This window comes from Platalea leucorodia, assembly GCF_965183815.1.
Source record: "Platalea leucorodia genome assembly, chromosome: 1".
NCBI classification, from domain to species: domain Eukaryota; kingdom Metazoa; phylum Chordata; class Aves; order Pelecaniformes; family Threskiornithidae; genus Platalea; species Platalea leucorodia.
The window spans coordinates 140,707-160,957 of record NC_138823.1 but is presented as its reverse complement, the minus strand read 5'-3'; the positions used below and the strand labels follow the sequence as shown (position 1 = coordinate 160,957).

General features: G+C 44.7%; 1 protein-coding gene across 27 annotated transcripts in view; it reads left to right on the top strand.

The window, feature by feature from the left end:
- SCRIB (scribble planar cell polarity protein) overlaps positions 1–19,476 on the top strand; it is a 120,985-nt gene extending 101,509 nt beyond the window's left edge. For 26 of the 27 annotated variants that reach the window (XM_082324208.1, XM_082324199.1, XM_082324192.1 and 23 more), the window contains 6 exons: positions 207–395; positions 5,410–5,549; positions 5,933–5,970; positions 6,834–6,908; positions 9,622–9,673; positions 17,149–19,476. In XM_082324208.1, the coding sequence (XP_082180334.1) occupies positions 207–395; positions 5,410–5,549; positions 5,933–5,970; positions 6,834–6,908; positions 9,622–9,673; positions 17,149–17,309 (655 nt within the window). In that variant the 3' untranslated portion in view covers positions 17,310–19,476. The remainder of the gene's footprint in view (positions 1–206; positions 396–5,409; positions 5,550–5,932; positions 5,971–6,833; positions 6,909–9,621; positions 9,674–17,148) is intronic. The other variant, XM_082324210.1, reaches the window with a different exon arrangement.
- Positions 19,477–20,251: the final 775 nt, after the last annotated feature.

Genomic DNA, 20,251 nt, shown 5'->3' with positions numbered 1-20,251 from the left:
GAAAGGAAAACCGTAATCAGAACCAGCCTCTTAAGGGAAACTCACCTCTGTTATGTGTCCTTCCGTCTCCCAAAGTGATGTCCTTGGATGTGGTACTAAACAGTTGATTGGGGGTGTTGGTCATGACCTTTTATCTTGAAAACAGGCAGATAACAGTTGTGGTGGACCAGGCCAGCCTGCCTCTCACTGTTTCTCTCTCTGCCCAGGTTGAGTCCATTATATCTTGGAGCAGGGGATACAGTGGCACCTGTGCGGACAGCCAAAGCTGAACGGCGGCACCAGGAGCGATTGCGAATGCAGAGTCCTGAGCTTCTGAGTGGTCAAGAGAAGGAGCTTTCTCCAGCAGAACGTCGTGCTCTGGAGGCAGAGAAACGAGCAATGTGGAGGGCAGCACGGTGAGACAGAAGAACCTTCACTGTTTTCTTCAGTAGGCTAGTTCAGGAAAAGGGGACCTGCTGCATGTCTTTTGGATTACATGATATTAAAAACAGGGAATAAACAAGCCTTCCCAAGTCCGATGTTAGGGGAGGTTATGTAGTATCTGTTCAAACAGTGCAAAGCATCTGCCGCTTGGCTGAGCTCATCTGCTTCTGATAGCTACATGGGTGAGATGTCTCTTATATTTCAACAGTGCTTGCACAATCATGACGACAGTGGAGTTTTATAAAAAACATAACTTACACACCTTTATGTGATGGTGAATGTGTTCATTCCCTCTCAGCACACAGCTTCTCACCTCCTTTGTAACACATTTACTGAAGCTGCAAGGTGACATATTCAAAGTGAAAAATGGAAAAAGCATTTCACATATTCAGTGTTGCTAGACTGGAAAACTTGCTGAAGCCAAGAAATTAGCAAGACGAGGGTATTCTTATCCACACAAGCTGTTTCATCAGCTATGAAAGAATGATTAAAAATTGTTTTGGAAGAAAGAGAGCTTTCTAGCTCAGAACTTAGGACCTGAAGCTAGTCCAGGCATTTACTGTATCCTATAATTCCTTTCAAAAAGTAGTCAAGCTGTTCCTATAACTAATTATAGTGTTCTTCCCATAATGTTCCTGTAGGAGGCATTCAGAGGACAATCTGAAGCAGTCTCTTTTGGGATTTGAATGAGAGCTTTTAGAGGAACAGGGCTGCTAGTGACTCATCCTTGCCAGCCTGCTAGATAAGATGCTGGAGGGCTTACTGTGAGTTGTGATACCACTTGGTAATTCCAGTGTTTGTGCTTAGGCATGGATGATAATGGTGCTGTCGTCTTCTGGGGAAGCTCTGAGGATGAAGAAATCTATAGTGGAACCCTCAATGAGAGCTGTCTAATTATCTAGGGCTTTGAGGGTACAAAGCTTTCCATTGTTACTTGATCATGTAACAGATCTGCTTATGGTTTATTTAGAGCTGGAGTAATGTTCCCAGTACCAGGGCTTTTGCCCTTCAAGAAAAAACTTTCTTGGTATGCTCCAACTCTTTGCTTTGGATGAGTCCTTCGTCTGGTCTGTCTCATCTGGAAGTTTTTTTCTGAAGCACTGCCTTAGTTTCACTGTACTGCCCTGTAATGTCAGAAAGCTGAACAGGTCACTGGAAAGCCTGTTTGTTATATGGAACCTTGATTGGGAACAGATTGATTTCTGTCATCTTGTAGCATGTTTGTTAGACCTTTGAAGCTGGCCCTGCTTTGAGCAGCTTTTGGATCAGATGACCTCCCTTCCAACCTGAATTACTCTGTGAGTCTATACTTAGTATTCCCCAGCTCCCCACTAACAGGGATGCCTGCATACAGGCACAGTGATGAGTCAGGATGTCAACAGTGTGCGCTCTGGCAGGATTGTTTCCACCCTGGGCTATTGTTTCATGCTCCAAATACTGTGGGATTCTGTCTGCTGCTCTGATTCATTGAATTTGGCATCTCATGCCTGTTCTAGTTGATGCTGTTCCCATGGTTTCTGTGTCACAACTTTTCAGGTGCCATCATTTGCAAATGGAAGTTCTGTATTTTCACATTAAGCCAGGAACAACCCTTTTACAAAAATACAAGTGGAAGAGAATTTGTAAGCAATGCCTGCCAAAACAGATGCATTGCCCTTGTATTATAGGGCTAGAAGCTGTGTAGGTGTTGTGGAGCCAAATGTGTGCTTACAAACCATTGCTCAGAAGAGGCTGGCTGGGACTGAGATGACCAGATCCAAATTCTTGCTCTGGCATATACTTTCTTATGACGTTGGAGAGATCACCGAGTCCCTCTGTGCTGCAGATTCACAGAGAGAGGACTGTAATAGCACTTCTCTGTCTCACAGGAAGGCTATGAGTTTTGAATACATTAAAAACTGACTGTCAATATGATGCTGTGTAGCACCACAGTGTTGTCAGGAGTAGATATCTTGCATGGAGTTGCTGCTCAGTCTTTGCACCTAAAAAAAAAAAAAAAAAAAAGCTTCACTGTTGTATTTGATCCAACAAAACAGAAGTTGTCTGTTGGGCTTCTCCTGCTGAAAATCAACATCAGTGTGCTTGGAGAGGCAGTAGAGACTGATCTGTCATTTCTTCCCAATTATATATGCAGGATTTTCTATCCCTCATGCCTTCACTTCCCATGCATATTTCCTCATGCACTGGAGCAGGCTTTATGAGGTAATGTCGTCTCTGATTCCTCCTAAGCCTAAGCATTAATATATCCAAGGAATGCTGTAATAAAAGCTTTGTTTAAGGTGGGTGTAGAAAGGAGAAACATGACATTGCCTGCGCAAACCTTTGAAAGCAAAGCCATTACAAGGACATCGCTCATGTCACAGAGTGTACACCACTTGCCTCAGGACTTCTGTGAACTTGTTGCTGTTGCCAGGAGATAAAGAAATCTCAAAAATGCTGGGAAGGGGGCAGGATTTTTCTAGGTGATCACATGATTTGCTCCTGTAACATTACTGTGCATCTGAATATGCTTTTGGGTTAGCTAGGATTTTGTTGAAATTGCTTAGGGCACAGTACAAGTTCTACATTACACTGTAGAAGGATTAGTGAGTGTTGAGGATAGTGGTTTTGTCTGCTATGGGCAGGAGAGAGATGCTGCATTCCAAACTTTCAGTCTCTTCTAAGCATGTTTTGTTCATGGAAAATGAACTAGTGAAGGGAGAGCCTTTTAGAGGTAAAAATACATGACAAGGAGAAGCTACTTGTAGCTGTCTTGCTTTTCAGTTATCAGATCCTGTGTTATTGTTTTTAAGTTCTGCAGACCAGGTCCTCAGCTCCACTTTGTTTCTAATACCAAGGTGTAGCTTTTTATTCAGTTCTTAGAGAAGTGTCTGGCTGATTCCTTGGGTAGGGTTAAGGCCTTGCTTATTTTGGCATTGGCAGGAATCAGTCAGTCACCATAACGTGCTCCTTTTTGTAAGACAAGGATGGACTGTTCCCTGCTACCACAGATCTCCCAGGATGATCTGGTCTTCTCAGGATCCCTCTTCTGTAACTGCTAGAGCAGGCACCCTGATGTGATGACAGCCAGGGCTCAGGTCTTATTTCCAGAGGCCCCCAGGCAGCACTACATGTGCTGTGTGGAAGGGAGGACTGTATTGCCCTGCACATGGTGCTGCAGCCTCACTAACCTGTATTTTCTTTAAGTGCATGCCACTGATTTTATTACTTTCTTTCTAATCTATCTTCTGCTTCTTTCCAGTTCTCTGGTCTGTGTGCTGTCACTCGTGACCCCATCAGTTTGCACCTTCTTGGGCTTCCCTTTTTCTCCCTGTGTCATCAGTGCTCTGCCAGGACATTGATGCGCACCCCCACCCCCACCCCCCCCAGCACACCCCCTTGTGCTCTGTTGGGACAAACACACTGGGACCCATGCTACATAGGTGTTCTGGGCACACACAGCTGCTGGCATTCGTGCCATAGGAAGAGTGTGATTAAGAAGGTACAGGCACATATCAAGGGGGGCAGGTGTCCAGCAAAGGCTATATGCATCTTGGCAGTTTTCCTACCATGCACATGCTATTTTATGGATGCACTCACCTCTTCAGTTGCATGTATTCTGGGGCCTGTGGTAAATAGACCTTCCATAATGTGCTTGTCCATTTCGCTTCCCCTTGTGGTCAAACAAAGGTGCATGCTAACAGGTGGTCAGATACATGTATGCAAATGTATGCTAAGAGACTATCAAATGTATGCACGCACACTCACTCATGCCCTGTACTCCCTCAGTCTGCTTCACACATACACACTTGTTTGTCACTACCTCCTGGGCCTTTCCCACTGGTCTGCTGGGTGTTTCTAGCCCGATCCTCCCAGCCCGTGAGGAGGGCAGTCTCTAGATGCTGAGGCTCTGAAGGCTAATGCTTCTGGGTGCGTCATCCCAGATTGCCCTCTAGAGGTTCTTGCTTCTTCTGCAGCAGTTGGTGTTGGACAGGATCAGATACAGGAGCCTGTTTTAATCAAGGCTACCCCTATATCAGACCCATATTTCTCCTTGCCAGGATATGTTCCTGTATCTGTTTCTTTCTTTCCCCGTGCTTGTCTGCTGCAGTGTTCATCATCATCATTTCCTCTTCCTCCTCTTCCTCCTCCTCCTCTTCCTCCTCCTCAGATCCTCAGCTCTTGAAGACAGTATTAAACAGTACGAGCAGGATCTGGCCAGGAAGCTGTACCAGTCCCGACAGTGGGCACCTGCTCCCGGGGCCAGGCCAGCTCAGATGTCTAGTCCAATGCAGAGTCACGCCTCAAGAATCCCTGGGTCAGGAAGCCAATCCAGGTGTGCACAGCCCCCTCCCTGCCAGCTGCATGCTCAACAGTCCTGTCTGTATCCCTGCATCCTAACGCAGTGCTCCCAGCTGTGGCCTGCTATGGGTAGGGAGGAGATCTTAGTGGTTGCTGGTGTTCATTTCCCTGAGGTCCCACAGACTACTGGCAGTTGTCTCAATGAGAATGAGGGGGGATGCTGGGTCTGTTTGATTGGGAGAAGGGAGCAGACATTTCTGAGGGCTGAGCCCACTTTTTCTTAGCTATTTCATAATCTCCTGATGGCTGAAGAGAGTTAAGATGCGACACACTGAGAGAGTAAAGCCCTGAGAACTGATCCTACTCATTTGAGCCCCTGCAGTTCCTTTCCCAGTTTGGGTTGCTCTCCCATCACATATGGCACCTCTGGAAAGGCCTGCAGCTTCTCAGTGCGTTGATGCTTAGCTCTAGTCTCTGTTCAACACATACGATGGCATGTGTGTTTCAGGATGACAGCAAACCAAGCTGTTCTCCTCTCCTGCTTTGAAAGTCTGTCTGCCTCAGGGAACCAAGGGTGCTTAATTTTGCCTTTCTGCACTCAGCCTGTTGACTGTGGTCTCGCTGCTGGGCGCAGAAGGCGGCATTATCTCTTATTGAGAAGGCAATGTCTGATATCTTTTTCTCCCTCCCTCATTTCTGAGACAGGATGAAATCACTTGAACAGGATGCTCTTAAAGCCCAAATGGTTATTGCCAAGTCCAAGGAGGGGAAAAAACGCAGCACACTGGAGCAGCTGGCAGAGTCACCTTCACCTGTTCCTACCCCATCACCAACACCACTGGAAGGTACTGTATAGCTATCTCTATCAAAAGAAGTTAATGCTTCTCTAGCTTAACTTGCTTGAAAGCAGACTTATTGAAAGCAATTTCCTCCTTCAGCCTAGATTGGAAGGTCCTTTGGGGTATATGACATCTCTCAGCATAGGGGATGGACCTGATCTGTAGAAAACGTGAGAGAACATCTGAGGTATGGTTCCAGGGAACCAGAGCAGAAATAAAACCAGGATCATGACTTTTTGAAAAAACAGGAAAGAGGAGTTTGTTCTGAGAAGGCAGTGTCTTTCCTGAGCATAGTCTTTTATCACACTTAAATGGTGTTAAATGGAAGGGGCAGATTTGGGGAAGTGTTGTGTATTCACTAAACAGTGCTTTTCTGTCACCTTTTGCAGATTGCAGTCCCAGAAACGTCACTTCACCGGGAAGGCTGGTATGACATACTTCTGCTTGCTTTTGTTATCTTGCCTATAATCCTGGTATTTGTTGGTTACTCAGCTTGGGTGTGGACTGTGCATCTGGGCCATGGGATCCCTACTTAAATACTTATGCCAGGTCTGGCTGCATGATACACAGAACTGTGAAGAGGGCACAGTGGATGGAGCTCTGCCATACCCATTGCTAGAGGCATCCCCCCCTTTTTTGCAATTAAGATGTAACATCTGTTTTCTGTTTACCTTTTTCATTATTTCATCCTTTTCTTGGTTCTTCATCTCCGTGTTCAGAAAGTCTTTCACTTCAGAGTCTTTGGCCCCTTGTTTCCTCAACAGCATAAAACTGAGAACTTCAGCTGAAATCAGCTTTTTCCTTTTTCTAAGCAGTATATAAATGCAACAGCATATTGTTGCTGAGAACTGTCAAAATCAGTAAGACAGACAAACAGAAGAGTGGGACCAGCTGCACAGAGAGGGGACCTGGTTTTGCCCAAGGTCACACAGTACAGCCAACTCTGGATTGAAATCCTGACTGTGCTACAGCTATCACGAATCTTGCCACGAATTTTCCCACAAAAATAGGTTTCCTACCTAACTTGGCGTGCATGTGCATTATACTGGAGCACATAGTGTTTTCTCTGCAACTTGGAACCCCTGTCCTGACACCAGAACAGCTAAAAAGACATTGTCCCAGAGATGCCTCATTTTCAGAGGCTGTATCCAGGCACTCTTGGCACTGAGAATGACGATCTGCTTCTGCTTTTATCTCTGCATAGATTGCTCACCTTGCTGCTGGTTTTCCATCCATTTCTCTCCCCTTACTCTCTCTTCTCTGTTTCTTCTCTTTTGCTGTACCTTCTAGTCCATGTCTGAAAAGAAGTTTGACTACCGGGAATTTGCTGCTATTCCTTCCTCCAAACCTGTTTACGAAATCCAGGTATAAACTGCATGCTGAACCTTCTATTAGATTGATTAGGGCTTGATTTGATGGAACTGCCTGCACACGGAAGTGATGACCTTCAGAGGCTGAATGATTTGAGAAAGTCCTCTTCAAAGGCCCAGTCTGTGTGGGAGGCAATGACAACCAGGCATGCTGTATAACTGAGGGTTTATTGGAGACTTCAGTCAAGTGGAATTGTGAAAAAGTTGGTCCAGATGGTTTTAAAATTAATGACAAAAGCTTTGCAAATACAAAGCGGCTACATCTTCACCTTAATTGATCCTGAAATATTTTTAAGTGAAAGATGAGAAATAAGAGGGAAGAAAAAACTATAGAAGTGATTGCCAACAAATTGCAAATTGGAGCAAATGTTTACTTCAAACTGGAATGTATCCAGCATCCTGCCCAAGAAGCAGCTGTGGTGACAATTCTCATATGTTGTAACTCTGCTGTAGATGAACCGTGAAATAATCACATGGTAAAAGAACACCAAGTTTTGAGGGTGAGTGCCATGGCAAGGTGGTTCTCCTTCCTAAAAGAACCTCATTTAATTTAAGCTGCTTTGTCATAGAATCACAGAACAGTTGGGGTTGGAAGGGACCTCTGGACGTCATGTTGTTTGACCTGCCCCTGCTCAAGCAGGGCCACCTAGAGCCAGTTGCCCAGGACTGTGAACTGCCTTTCTTTTATTCTCTGGGTTAGTCATTAACTGATTGCATTTGTGACAGCTGGTTTGAGCAGATACTGTATGTCTGTAATTTTTTTGTTTAGGTTTAGGTTTTTTTTTTTTTCTTTTTTTAGTTTTATATAAAGACAATGAAGCAGATACCTGCACTTATGTTTGTGTTGTGTCTGGAGAGCTAGGAAGTACTGACATGTTGGGCTTTAACTTGCTGTCATGACACAAAGATCCCAGGTCCAAGGTTTCATCCCCAAAGCCTGGCTGACTTTAGCAGAGTTGCAGTTTGAGGATTCTCAGGCAGTTATACATTATTTGATGCATGTTCTTGGCTGACTCCTTTCACTGGAGGATTTGCTCAGCCCTTGGTAGTCACTCATCTTTTTCTATAAGAATCCCTTCCCTTTTGGGGTGTGCACCTGTCCAGGTTCTGTACCAAGTGAGTTAGAGGGCTGGCCACTCAAGCCCCAGTGGCAGCTCTGGACTACCTGTTTGCCCAAGCCTGGTGAGGCCACAGTGCAGCACTGTGTCTTCATGCAGCTGAGAGGGTGCCTCCAAAGGAGGCTGCACCTCCAAATCATCAGGCAGTTCCTCTGGACCTCTCTGAGCAGCGCAGTAATTAAGAGACTGTATTTCTTCCTGGCCATAGTTGCACAACTCTATCACTCACTTTGGATCAGTGCAGTGCTATTTGGCTGGGCTGTGTTTCTCAGCAATGCGTGCCAAAGTCATCACAGCCCCTTGTGCTCTGCTCTCTGCTCTTCCTGAAGGGCATGACTTCTACCATATATTTGCTTTATTTCTAAAGCACTAAACGGGCTGAGATCATCTCCCCCTCTTTCCTGCCTCTTCCAATTTTGCTGCTTGCACAGAATAGTCAAGTTTATATGGAATGAGGGCTTCTTGCACTCACAGCTGTGAAACTTCCTTAATGCTTTCCATGTAAGTGTATAGAGCTGCTATCCTTTATCCTACAACTAAAGAAAAATAAAGCTACTCCTCACTTGTGCTCTTGAGCTGAGCAAGACGACCCCTAAAAGATAGATTTTGATGAGTAGTGGCCAGAACTTTCGGACGAGTTTGGCATTATTAAACTTGCTGAATACTGAGCTCTTCCTTGTATAGCTCAGAGAAGTACTGAGCTCAGTATAAGTATTGTGTACAAATATAGAAAGCGTAGTAGAAGTAACAAATGCAGCCACTTTTGAAGTAAACAGAATACCTCAACAGAATACTTTGACCTTGCTATCCTTGAAGCACTATATACAGCTAGATTAAAGTTTCTATTTCAGCAAAATAAGTAGGGCTTGGGACATTTATGTCTGCCCCCAGAGCAGTGCTGATTTTCACGCCACCTCAAGTTCATGACCATGAGCAAAGTTTTTTTTTCTCATGGTGTTGTCACTCTGGTCTGATGAGCTACAGACAGCTCTGGTTGTTGGAATGGTCTTCATTTTGTGAAGGCTTTAAAATTAGCAGGAACTGGTGGAGTTTCATGATTATCACTCAGCTATTTCTCCAAAGCTGTCTCTGCCATGTGTTGGGATGTAACTCCTTCCTATCCCACATCAGTTCTCTCTACACACCTGAATATAAAGAAGAAAGTTGATTTTGCATAAGAAGCTAGACCTGGGAACAGTGCAGATGCAGAATTAGGATCCAGGACTCTCAAGGAAATGTTGCTCATGTCTTTGCTCTCCTCCCATGTTTCTACTCATTTTCTATAGCCTTTACGCTTTCTGCCTTTCATGTCACTTCCTATCGTCTCCTCCCTACACACACAAAGTAAGAGAGCTCTGATGGGCAGACACACACCTCATCCTGCAATTCAGGCAATGGGCTGCTTGACTTTAGCCCAAAGGATTAATGTTCTCATCATGTGCGTTCACTGAGGGTCACGCCCTGGCTGCTGTATTACCAGCGCCTTTGAGGGCAAAAGGTTCTCTGTAGCGTGCTGGAAGGCTGGAGGTGGGGAATTACCTGGCACTAGTGTTACAGACGTGGATGCTCATGTCTTCTGTTCTCTTCCAGTCACCTGATGCAGCTGATGACCTCAGATACATAGATGACAGAAATAACTCAGGTAAGCTCATGGCCAAAGGAGTCAACTTTGTACTACTTGCTTCCCACCACGGTTCTAGAGGGTTCCCCTTTGCCTGCTTGTGGAATCAACCCTGAGGATTTCAACTTCTTGCTGTTTGAAGCAATGTCCTGTTTTGTCTGTTATAGAATGAAACTTCCAAACTCGCCACCTTCAGTTTTGGGTAGGATATTTGCATTGTGCTTTAGTGATGGCTAATTTGCTGAGAATGGTGTGTAACAAGCATGCCTAGTTTTCTTCCGGTTTTGTGTTCTGGAGTAAAGAGTGGTAGCAGAACATGCGTGGGAAGTTTTGGCCTCTCTCACCTGCTGTAAGTGGATAACATCCATTGTTCAGGGTCTGCCTTGTGCCCATTTTGCTAGAGCTAGGAATCTTGCTGCCTGCAGCAGGCAGCTGTATATAAATTCATCCTGGTTTAAGACTTGAGAGCATTTGGGTGCTTGAGTACCCAGGTGATTCTCCAAGTCTACGCTTGTGAATCTGTGTGCACAGTCACCTAAATAAACTAATTAAAGCTTTGACTGCTGTATCTCTTCAGGCTGTCCTAGCTATGGTATGTCTTTCTGTCCCCAACTATAATAGACAGGCTCAGACTATCTCCCACTTCATTCTAGGTGACTGTAGTAATAGTAGTGTGGAGCTCAGCAGGGTCTGCCTGCTCCTTATAGTACTTCTCTTTCCTTCAACAGTTGATGCTGCTTTTCTTCTACCTATTTTGCAGCTATTTCCCCCCCCTTTATTTTACACAAGGAACAGTTTCTCTCTTAATTTTATCTTGGCAAATCTCTCTGAGTAAAGGCTGCACTCCAGACAGCTGATCCATAGAATCACAGAATCGTTAAGGTTGGAAAAGACCTCTGAGATCGAGTCCAACCTTTAACCTAACTGCCAGGTCCACCTCTAAACCATGTCCCTAAGCACCACATCCACATGTTTTTTGAACACTACCAGGGACTGTGATTGCACCACTTCCCTGGGCAGTCTGTTCCAATGCCTGACCACTCTCTCCGTGAAGAAATTTTTCCTAATATCTGATCTAAATCTCCCCTGGCACAACTTGAGCCCATTTCCTCTCGTCCTGTTGCTTGCTACCTGGGAGAAGAGACCAACCCCCACCTCACTACAACCTCCTTTCAGGTAGTTGTAGAGAGCGACAAGGTCTCCCCTCAGCCTCCATTTCTCCAGACTAAACAACCCCAGCTCCCTCAGCCACTCCTCATAAGACTTGTGCTCTAGACCCTTCACTAGCTTTGTTGCCCTTCTTTGGACACCCTCCAGCACCTCAATGTCTTTCTTGTAGTGAGGGGCCCAAAACTGAACACAGGATTCCAGGTGCGGCCCCACCGGTGCTGAGTACAGGGGGATGATCACTTCCCTGGTCCTGCTGGCCACCCTATTTCTGATACAAGCCAGGATTTGGCCACCTGAGCACACTGTTGGCTCATGTTGAGGTGGCTGTCAACGAGCACCCCCACGTCCTTTTCCGCCAGGCAGCTCTCCAGCCACTCTTTGCCAAGCCTGTAGCGTTGCATGGGATTGTTGTGACCAAAGTGCAGGACCCAGCACTTAGCCTTGTTGAATCTCGTGCAGTTGTCCTCGACCCATCAATCCAGCCTGTCCAGATCCCTCTATAGAGCATTCCTACCTTCAAGGCAGATCAACACTTCCACTCACCCATGAATGGGTGGAAGTGTATTTCCAGAAGGAGGTTCTGCTGCAGAGATACTCAAGAAAAACTTACTTTCCTGAGAACATCATCTCTTCTTCATCCCTTGGAGTAAACCTCTCAACTCTGGATTATTCTCTTGAGGTAGTCCATTCAGCCAGCACACATAAGTAGGAGGTCACTGAAGGGTCAGGAAATAATTAGCAATTGCTTAGGGGCTTCAGACCTCACTACTGTCTGTCATTGGTCTGTTGGGCCAATGAATAAAATAGAATAAAAGCCATAAAGAAAAGAGTGTGGTGCTCTATCAAGAGGTTTTTTAACTCAGTCCTTAGTCCTTAAGTAATCCTTAAGTCACCACTCTATGAGGCTGTGATGTGTGTGAGGCATCAAAAAAATGCAGGTTTTCCAAAATCAGTTTGGAAGGATAGCAGATGAAGATGCAACTAAGCTCTTTTGGTATGGGACAAAGCTCTCAAGTTTTTTTTTTTTTAGATCCCCCTCCCCCGCTCCATCTCATTCTTCCAGGCAGTGTAGCATTCCAGCCAACATATAGAGTTTTATTTTTATTTTTACATAGATTTTGGCATGTTATGTCACCTGTATAAGGAAATTTAAAAAAAAATTCTCCTTTTCTGCATCAATTCCAACCTCCTGCTAGGCATGCTTTTGTCTCTTTTCAGATATCCTTCTCAGAACATGTGGAGAAAATATTTGGAATAAAATATTTCTCTGGGAAAATACTTGAGAATTGGAGTGATTTTTACTTGAATTTTTCTTTGCCATAAAAGGAAAAGGAAAGGAAACCAGTTACCAAGGACCAAAGGAGTATATGCTGAACCTAGTTCAAAACAACACTGTGTGCATTCTCCTCCCACCCCACCCACCCACCCACCCCCTGCAGCTTCATTTGCAACTCCCAGCATTTCAGGCACCAATTTGACATATCCTGTCAGGCCTTTCACTTCTGTGTGTATTTAATACAGCTTTAAAGAGATCTAATTGCTACATTTAGTGACACCTTTTCTCTGTACACTTCTACACACACTGGGATTTTAGTCAGAATTACCCTTGATTATGGAATTATGGCTTTTTGATCATATGGTAAACTCATAAGCAATTCCTAAACTTCATGCTAGAAAAGCATTATAACAGAAATTCCAAGGATATCTTACTGCTGACTGCAGGAAAGCACTAGCATAGCTCTCTTTTGAACGTCTTTCAAAGCACACCATTTTCTTCTTGTCCATTGCAGATGCGCTCTAAGAAATAGTTCTTTCCATGGTCATCACCTTTTAAATGTGTTTAAAAACATTTATTCCAAGATTTTCAAAAGGCTATGAAGTTATTGAACTACATAATAGCATTTTTAGGGTGGAGCCATGCTATGTCTTTGCTTTATGACATAACTTTTCCAGATCACTTAGAGCCAGTGTCTTTTGCTTTCCAATCTTATAACCATCAGGTTTCAGAAATACACCCTTGGTAACTTTGTATTGCACTTATTACTGGATACCTACTTATGGTATGTAAGAAACTACTTTTGTCCTCACGGTCTTTGTTTACTTGGGATGTCTAATGTCTACAGCAACATATACAGGAAAGGTATCTTTTTACCCTACACTGGACTAATCACTACTGTATTATTTTTGTCTAGGACTCAGCTCAGCAGCTCATATACACATAGGAATTAAAGATGATCTCTCTACATTCTTGTATTGTTAATTTATCCCCATCCAGCCTTTTTAGCCACATCCCTACTCCAAAGACTTGCATCCACCCTTTTGTTCTCCTGACTTCCATTTTACAGATTCTTTCCCACCAAAATTTCACGAAACTAGAATCTCTAGATTCATACTAGTTGCAATGCCTGTGCTCCCTTTCAGTATTTTCTGATTTCTCTCATAGGATAGGAAGCATGTAAGGGAGGCTTGTACTGGTTCAGAATATACTAGTATCCTGTTTGGTTGGAAGTGAGTTCTTGGGGAAAGAAACAGAGAAAATGAGCTTACATAGATGCATATTCTCAATTTTTTGTAATCACCTATTAAGTAGGGATGTCTTGAGCCAGGTATTCTATCTAGATCATAGAATCATAGAATCGTCAAGGTTGGAAAAGACCCTTAAGATCATCGAGTCCAACCGTTAACCTAGCACTGCCAAGTCCATCTATACCATGTCTTCAAGCACCGTATCTATGCGTTCTTTAAATACCTCCAGGGATGGAGACTCAACCACTTCCCTGGGCAGCCTGTTCCAATGCTTGACCACCCTCTCGGTGAAGAATTTTTTCCTAATACCTAACCTAAACCTCCCCTGGCGCAGCTTGAGGCCGTTTCCTCTCGTCCTGTCGCTTGTTACTGGGGAGAAGAGACCGACCCCCACCTCGCTACAACCTCCTTTCAGGTAGTTGTAGAGAGCAATAAGGTCTCCCCTCAGCCTCCTCTTCTCCAGGCTAAACAACCCCAGTTCCCTCAGCCACTCCTCATAAGACGTGCTCTAGACCCTTCACCAACTTTGTTGCCCTTCTTTGGACACGCTCCAGCACCTCAATGTCTGTCTTGTAGTGAGGGGCCCAAAACTGAACACAATACTCGAGGTGCAGCCTCACCAGTGCCGAGTACAGGGGCACCATCACCTCCCTGGTCCTGCTGCCCACACTATTCCTGATATAAGCCAGGATGGCATTGGCCTTCTTGGCCACCTGAGCACACTGTTGGATCATGTTCAGACGGCTGTCAACCAACACCCCCAGGTCCTTTTCCATCAGACAGCTCTCCAGCCACTCCTCCCCCAGCCTGTAGCGTTGCATGGGATTGTTGTGACCCAAGTGCAGGACCCGGCACTTAGCCTTGTTGAATCTCATGCAGTTGTCCTTGACCCATTGATCCAGCCTGTCCAGGTCCCTCTGTAGGGCCTTCCTACCCTCCAGCAGATCGACACTTCCACCCAACTTGGCGTCATCTGCAAACTTACTGAGGGTGCACTCGATCCCCTCATCCAGATCATCAATGAAGATGTTGAACAGGACCGGCTGCCAACTGCATTTGACTCCATTTACCACTCTCTGGGCTCGGCCATCCAGCCAGTTTTTAACCCAGCGGAGAGTGCACTTACCCAAACTGTGAGCAGCCAGCTTCTCCAGGAGAATGCTGTGGGAAACAGTGTCAAAGGCCTTACTGAAGTCCAAGTAGACAACATCCATAGCCTTCCCCTCATCCAGTAAGCGGGTTACCTTGTCATAGAAGGAGACCAGGTTAGTGAAGCAGGACCTCCCTTTCATAAACCCGTGCTGGCTGAGCCTGATCCCCCGGTTGTCCCGCATGTGATGTGTAATGGCACTCAAGATGATCTGTTCCATGACCTTGCCCAGCAGTGAGGTCAGGAATGATCCTCTATAAAATTGTCTAGATTTTTTTTTTAATCTTACATGATACTTTGTGGTATTGAGTTCCATAATTAGGCATTTTGTTTACTTCTTTTTCTTGATAATTTTCTTGGGTCTTCTGGGATGCAGTAAATACCTATCTCTTATTCAGTCTTTCTGTACCATTCATGTAGGCCAGTAGCATATCAGTTATCTTTCTTCCAACCTGAAGCATCCTAGTTCTTCTTTGTGGGAACCATTCCCACACCCCTCTGGACCTTTTTTTATTTCATCTATGCCATTTTTAAGGTAGAGAAGGAGAACAGGGCTTCATGAAGAATTGCAAATGTAAGTACATGTTTATGCAGTGGCAGAAGGTGTTCTGTATGTTCTCCCATCTTTTCCGATATCTTATCCTCAAAAGTGAAATGATGTTGCTGAGAAGTGTGCCAGTGTTTTCAGAAAGCTTCCCCTAATGACTACAGAATCATAATCACATTTTAAGGATGTTGCATTTTACATGCAATTGGGATTGTATTACTTTTATTGAGCTTAAGCATCATCCAATAGCATAAAAATAAATTTACTAAGTCAGCACAAGGTTCTGGCTAGTCCGGTACTGTGTCTGATGCGAGCCACTGGGAATGCCAAGAAAAGAGCATAAAAGAAGAAAAGCATAAAGTGATTCCTTCCAGAATACTACTCCAGGCTACAACAATCTGTGTTTTAGCACTTTCTAAGCCAGAGGCCTTTAATTTTGGAGTTGTTTACTTCTTTCTTGAATCTATTCACATTTGCAGTAAATTTCACCTCCCACATCATTGCCCAGTCAACTCTGTAAAATCCTAATAGCCTTTTTTGTAGTTGAGTTTCATTTGACTACCCTGATATGTACCTTGGTATCATCAGCAGTTTCTCTCAATACAGTCTTCATCACTTTTACTCCTTCTCATTAGTTACCAAATACTGACCCTAATACAGATAGCTGCTTTATGTTGTGATAGCAGGTAATATCTTTCTGCACTTTTTCAGTGTTTTAACTACTTATTTACCCACTAAAGGACATGCCTTCTTGTCCCATGGCAGCTTGTTTTTGTTAAGATCTTTGGCTGACGAACAATCAAAAGTTTTTTGAAAAGTTCAGTATGCTGTGTTGAGATCACTAAACTTGCATGTTTGATGGCTCCTCTGGCAAATTCTAGTCTAAGAGGGTCTAAAAGGAATGACTTCCCTCTAAGCCATGTCGATTTCCTCCCCCCGCCCCCCCCCATCTGGATTTTTAACTGCATGTGCTCATGCCTTTCTTCTATACCTGTCTGCCTTGTTTGGAAGTCAGTCATCTGCTTACCAATCCCACTATCCCTTCAAGACGTCAGATTTGTCGCGTACATTCATTTGGTTCTGAGGCCTTTTCAAACAACAGGTTAATGCTACGGTTAATAGTTCAGGAAGGATTGTGAATTATAACAACTACTCATACTTGGGTACTGTAACAAGGGCGATACTGCATCTTGGAGTCTGGCTCTAAGCAGAGGGCAGGCCACTGGGTACAGCTCAGCAGACTATGCACCTTTGATCTGATATATCTTCATAGATTTCTGTATTTGAGGTTCTCTGCTATGTTCAAAGACTTTAGAGAGGCTGTCCAGGAGCCAGTTTGCACTTGAAGGGAAAAATCTGTGGTTTTGTGGAACTTTTTCCTTTTTACGCAAGTATCTCACAGTAGTTGCTCAAGCCAAATTATCACAAAGGGCAGATGTTCCAGGTGTACGTCAAAGCACATCAGATAAGCTCTACCAGCTCCTTTCAGGAGGGTAAGGAGCCACTGTAACAGCAGTGTACTTTAGATGCAGAACACATCCTAAAAGGCCTGAGAGACCAAGTTAACTGAGAGTCTGCCCTGCCAGAGTATCTTTCCTGGTGAGTTCCTTGGGTGAGGGACCCAAGTCAGAGTCTAAATTTACAGAAAGGACTTAGTTGTGTGACTTCAACATTAAGCAAGGCCAAAATGCTTACCTCTTTCATTAGCTACAGGATACCATACTGGTGGTCACACTGCTCTTTAGTGTATGCTACTGTATTGAAAGTAGTTAAATGCTTGGAGCACTAGCATACACCTGAGTCCTTTCAGTATATTTGATTTTTCCTAAGGCTTGGCACTTCCAATAATTTTCAGTGAATCGTGGGTGGTAGGGGCAGGTGTCTTCTCACGCATGTGACTTCCTTCCCAGAATCCACAGTAGTTGGTACATGAGCTACAGATCACCTGAAAGTTCTGGGCACAGGATTACTGTAAATCACTAAGACTTCAGTGCTGTCTCAAATTCAGGCCCTGGGTATACCCTTATGTCTACATTAACTGAATCAGCTATATACTTAACCTAGCACTTTCTTTTAAAACCTTAACTCTTCTTGTCTGCACAGTTCCCCAGGAGCAGGATGGGCAGCCAGAGGAAGAGGAAATGTTAGTAACACGTGACTCATCAACACCTACTTCATCAGCACTTGAAGAAATGGCCCTGTACAGCAGCAAGCGCAAACTCCGACACAGCCGGCGCAGTTTGGAGGCTGCTGTCCCTACGTAGAAGATATGATGCACCTGGGCAATGGAATAGCCCAGCACAGGGCTTTTGAGCTTCCTGTGCTCCAGGGACAGCACTGGACTGCCCACACTGCTGCCTCCTGGACTCTGGATGGGAACTGAGCACCCCAGGGAGCATTGTGGTCAACTAACTTCCTTTAAGGCTGTGAACCGCCCTCTTTTCTCACCCAATAATGCACTGGGGCATGTCCTAAACAAAATGGGGCAACACTAGACTTATTGATGGCAAATTGAGAGGAGATGTGGGTAGGACAGTGGGCAGCTGCAGCTTGTTAGCCTGTAAATATTGTGTGTGGGGGAAGGGTAGGACAGAGAGAACATATGAGTGTGAGAGTGTGTTGGGCTCCAGCTGTTATTTCCTCAACTTGGATTTTTTAGTGGTTAATATGGGAGCTTCTATTCTGGTATGAATTAGAAGGAAGGTCCAGCCTGCCTTTACTCCTATTTAATTTCCAGTCCTTTGCCAAAAAGCATCTCCTTCCACCTCCCACACCGTGTCACCTCGCTTTCTTTTGGGAGTATGTGGAAATGGGTAGCTTGGAGGCAAAGAAAAAGAAAGAAAAGGAATTTCAGTGAAGTGCCTCCCTCTGACACCGACACCTGTGTGCTCAAGCAAAGACGACTGAATAAGCAGGAGCCTGTGCCAGATCTGTAAGCCACTTGCCTCTGTGAGCGCAGCAATCTATCCTGTGTAGGAAACTGCTCCTGCTAGTGTTTTGTGCTATTCTGGGAGACAGGTACCTACCTAGATGTACACATAATTGTGTGTATCTCATGCATGCAGTGTGAGCCACTACACTGTACAAGCACACTGTACTGAGTGTCAGAGGAGGCCAGGTATCTGTCTTCTGTCAGCACCATGACTGAATTGGTGAACTGGGGCAGAAATGAGAAAGGAGCCAAACAGCTGTAGCAAGAGTATAGCAGTGTGCGTGTGTGACAGCAATAGAGAGCAGAATAGTTGGGGATTAGGATACGGTGGCAGACATAGGAGGTGTAAACAGCAGATAAGGTAGTGGGTTAGGATTCAGGAAATGGGGAAGGGTAGGAAGTGGCGTTGCTGGGGTCAGGTTAGGAGTAATGGGGTCTTACAGGTAGGAGGATACTAGTGGGTGAGTCCGCTATGTTGCCCACTAGCTGTGAAATGAAATGTGATGTTATGGGGGTGCCCAGTGTGGGGCTCTGAAGGAGTGCCTGCCAGGCAGGGAGCACAATGAAGTAGGATGGGTCTGGCCTATGCCTTGCAATAACTACACAATTCTACTCTTTGCCAACTTGTTGGCTTCAGGCCCCTTTCCACATAGAACAGGGAAAATACATGCTTGCCCATGCAAGAGGAAAAAACGAAAATGAAAAAGGAGCAGGGGTGTGATTCCTGGTTTCCATGAGTGGAACAAGGGCTGTGAACAAGATTCTGTATCAAGTGAGCTCTACAGATGTGGAGGAGACAGATGACGCTTACAGCTCTGAAATCGGTCCCTGCTGCCCACTACTGAAGTAAAACATCCCCCCCCCCCCCTTTTTTTTTTAATGCCTCTAATAGGGAGAAAGGCATCTGAGCTTGGCAGTAATCTGATCTGTCTACCCTGATATATTGGTGCTCTCTGCTGAACCCCTTCAGCAGTAAGACCAGAGTTGGACCTTAAGCCTTTCAGTGACTTGAAGTGGCTTGGGAGCAACAGGCACTTCTGCTTGTATATTTGCTGAATGAAAGAACTGGATGCAGTTTCTTTTAGTTGAGAATCTCCCTTCATGCCAAAATCCAGTGAATCATTTTAACTGACTACATATGTTTTAATTTTACAAAGCTTTGAAGGGGGAACTCTGATAATCTCAAACTGCAGCTATGGCTGCTTCCATCATCAGCAATTTGAGCTTTTCCTTTTTAAATCTAATTTTAGCATTTGCTTTTTAACAACAGCAATTTTGGAAACAATCCTGGATTGGTTTTGGTGACTAACTTGTGATTCTTTTTTTCTTTCCCTTTGCGGTACCTGGTGCCAGGCTCTGGGTTCTCTCCCATTCTCTCCTGAGAGACTCTGAGGGAAAAATAGCGCATCAAGACTGTAACTAGTGAAATTTGTACAACCAAAGAAATCTATTTTGTGGTTCAAGGATAATAAAGTTTACTTTACATTTTAGAATCTTTACTTAATGTGGTTTGCCCTGTGTGAGGTCTGCAATTTCTATATCAGCGCTTTGGTTCTTATTAATCACCCTCTAATCTACCAAATGTACTGCTTTTGTGTGCAGAAATTAATGATCACCTAAATCAATGCCAACTGCGGGAATATCAAGATGAGCATGTGCTACTCATGTAAATTTGGTAGAAAACTGGCATCTATGCTGAAAGGGGAGGAAGAGAACCGAAACTAGTAACTATTAGCTCCATCTTCATGTAGTTTGAAAGGGACTCCTTATTTTGGAAGTAGCAGATTTACTCTTGGGGGGGATGGAGGGTAGTAGAGGTTTCTGCTCCAGAGAAGCTGTAGTAGTGAGGAAAGGAAATGGGGACAAACAGGTGAGGTGATACAAGTAGGTTTAGTTATCATCACAGTCGTCACTGACACCTATTTAAAAAAACATCATTCTGCTTAATAGAATACAAGAGAGGGAGGTAAATTCAGGAATCGGGGGAAAAAAAGCTATAATGTGCTGTTCAGTGTTACAACGTTTAAGACAAGTACCGATGCTAACTGCAGAGAGACTCTAATTCCATCCACTCAAGGGGCTGATTAGGCACAAAATGTACTTATGTGCTGTGGTGCCCATGCGCGGCTGCCTAATGTGATGCTGCTGTCTGCAGCAGCGAGGACCAATCCCCTCTACCGCTGCTGAGCTCTGTGGTGCCTGCTGCTCCAGCCCGTTGCCTCATGGGTGTGGAGCACCATCCCTAAGGCTTTGGCTCCATTTGACCAACTGCCA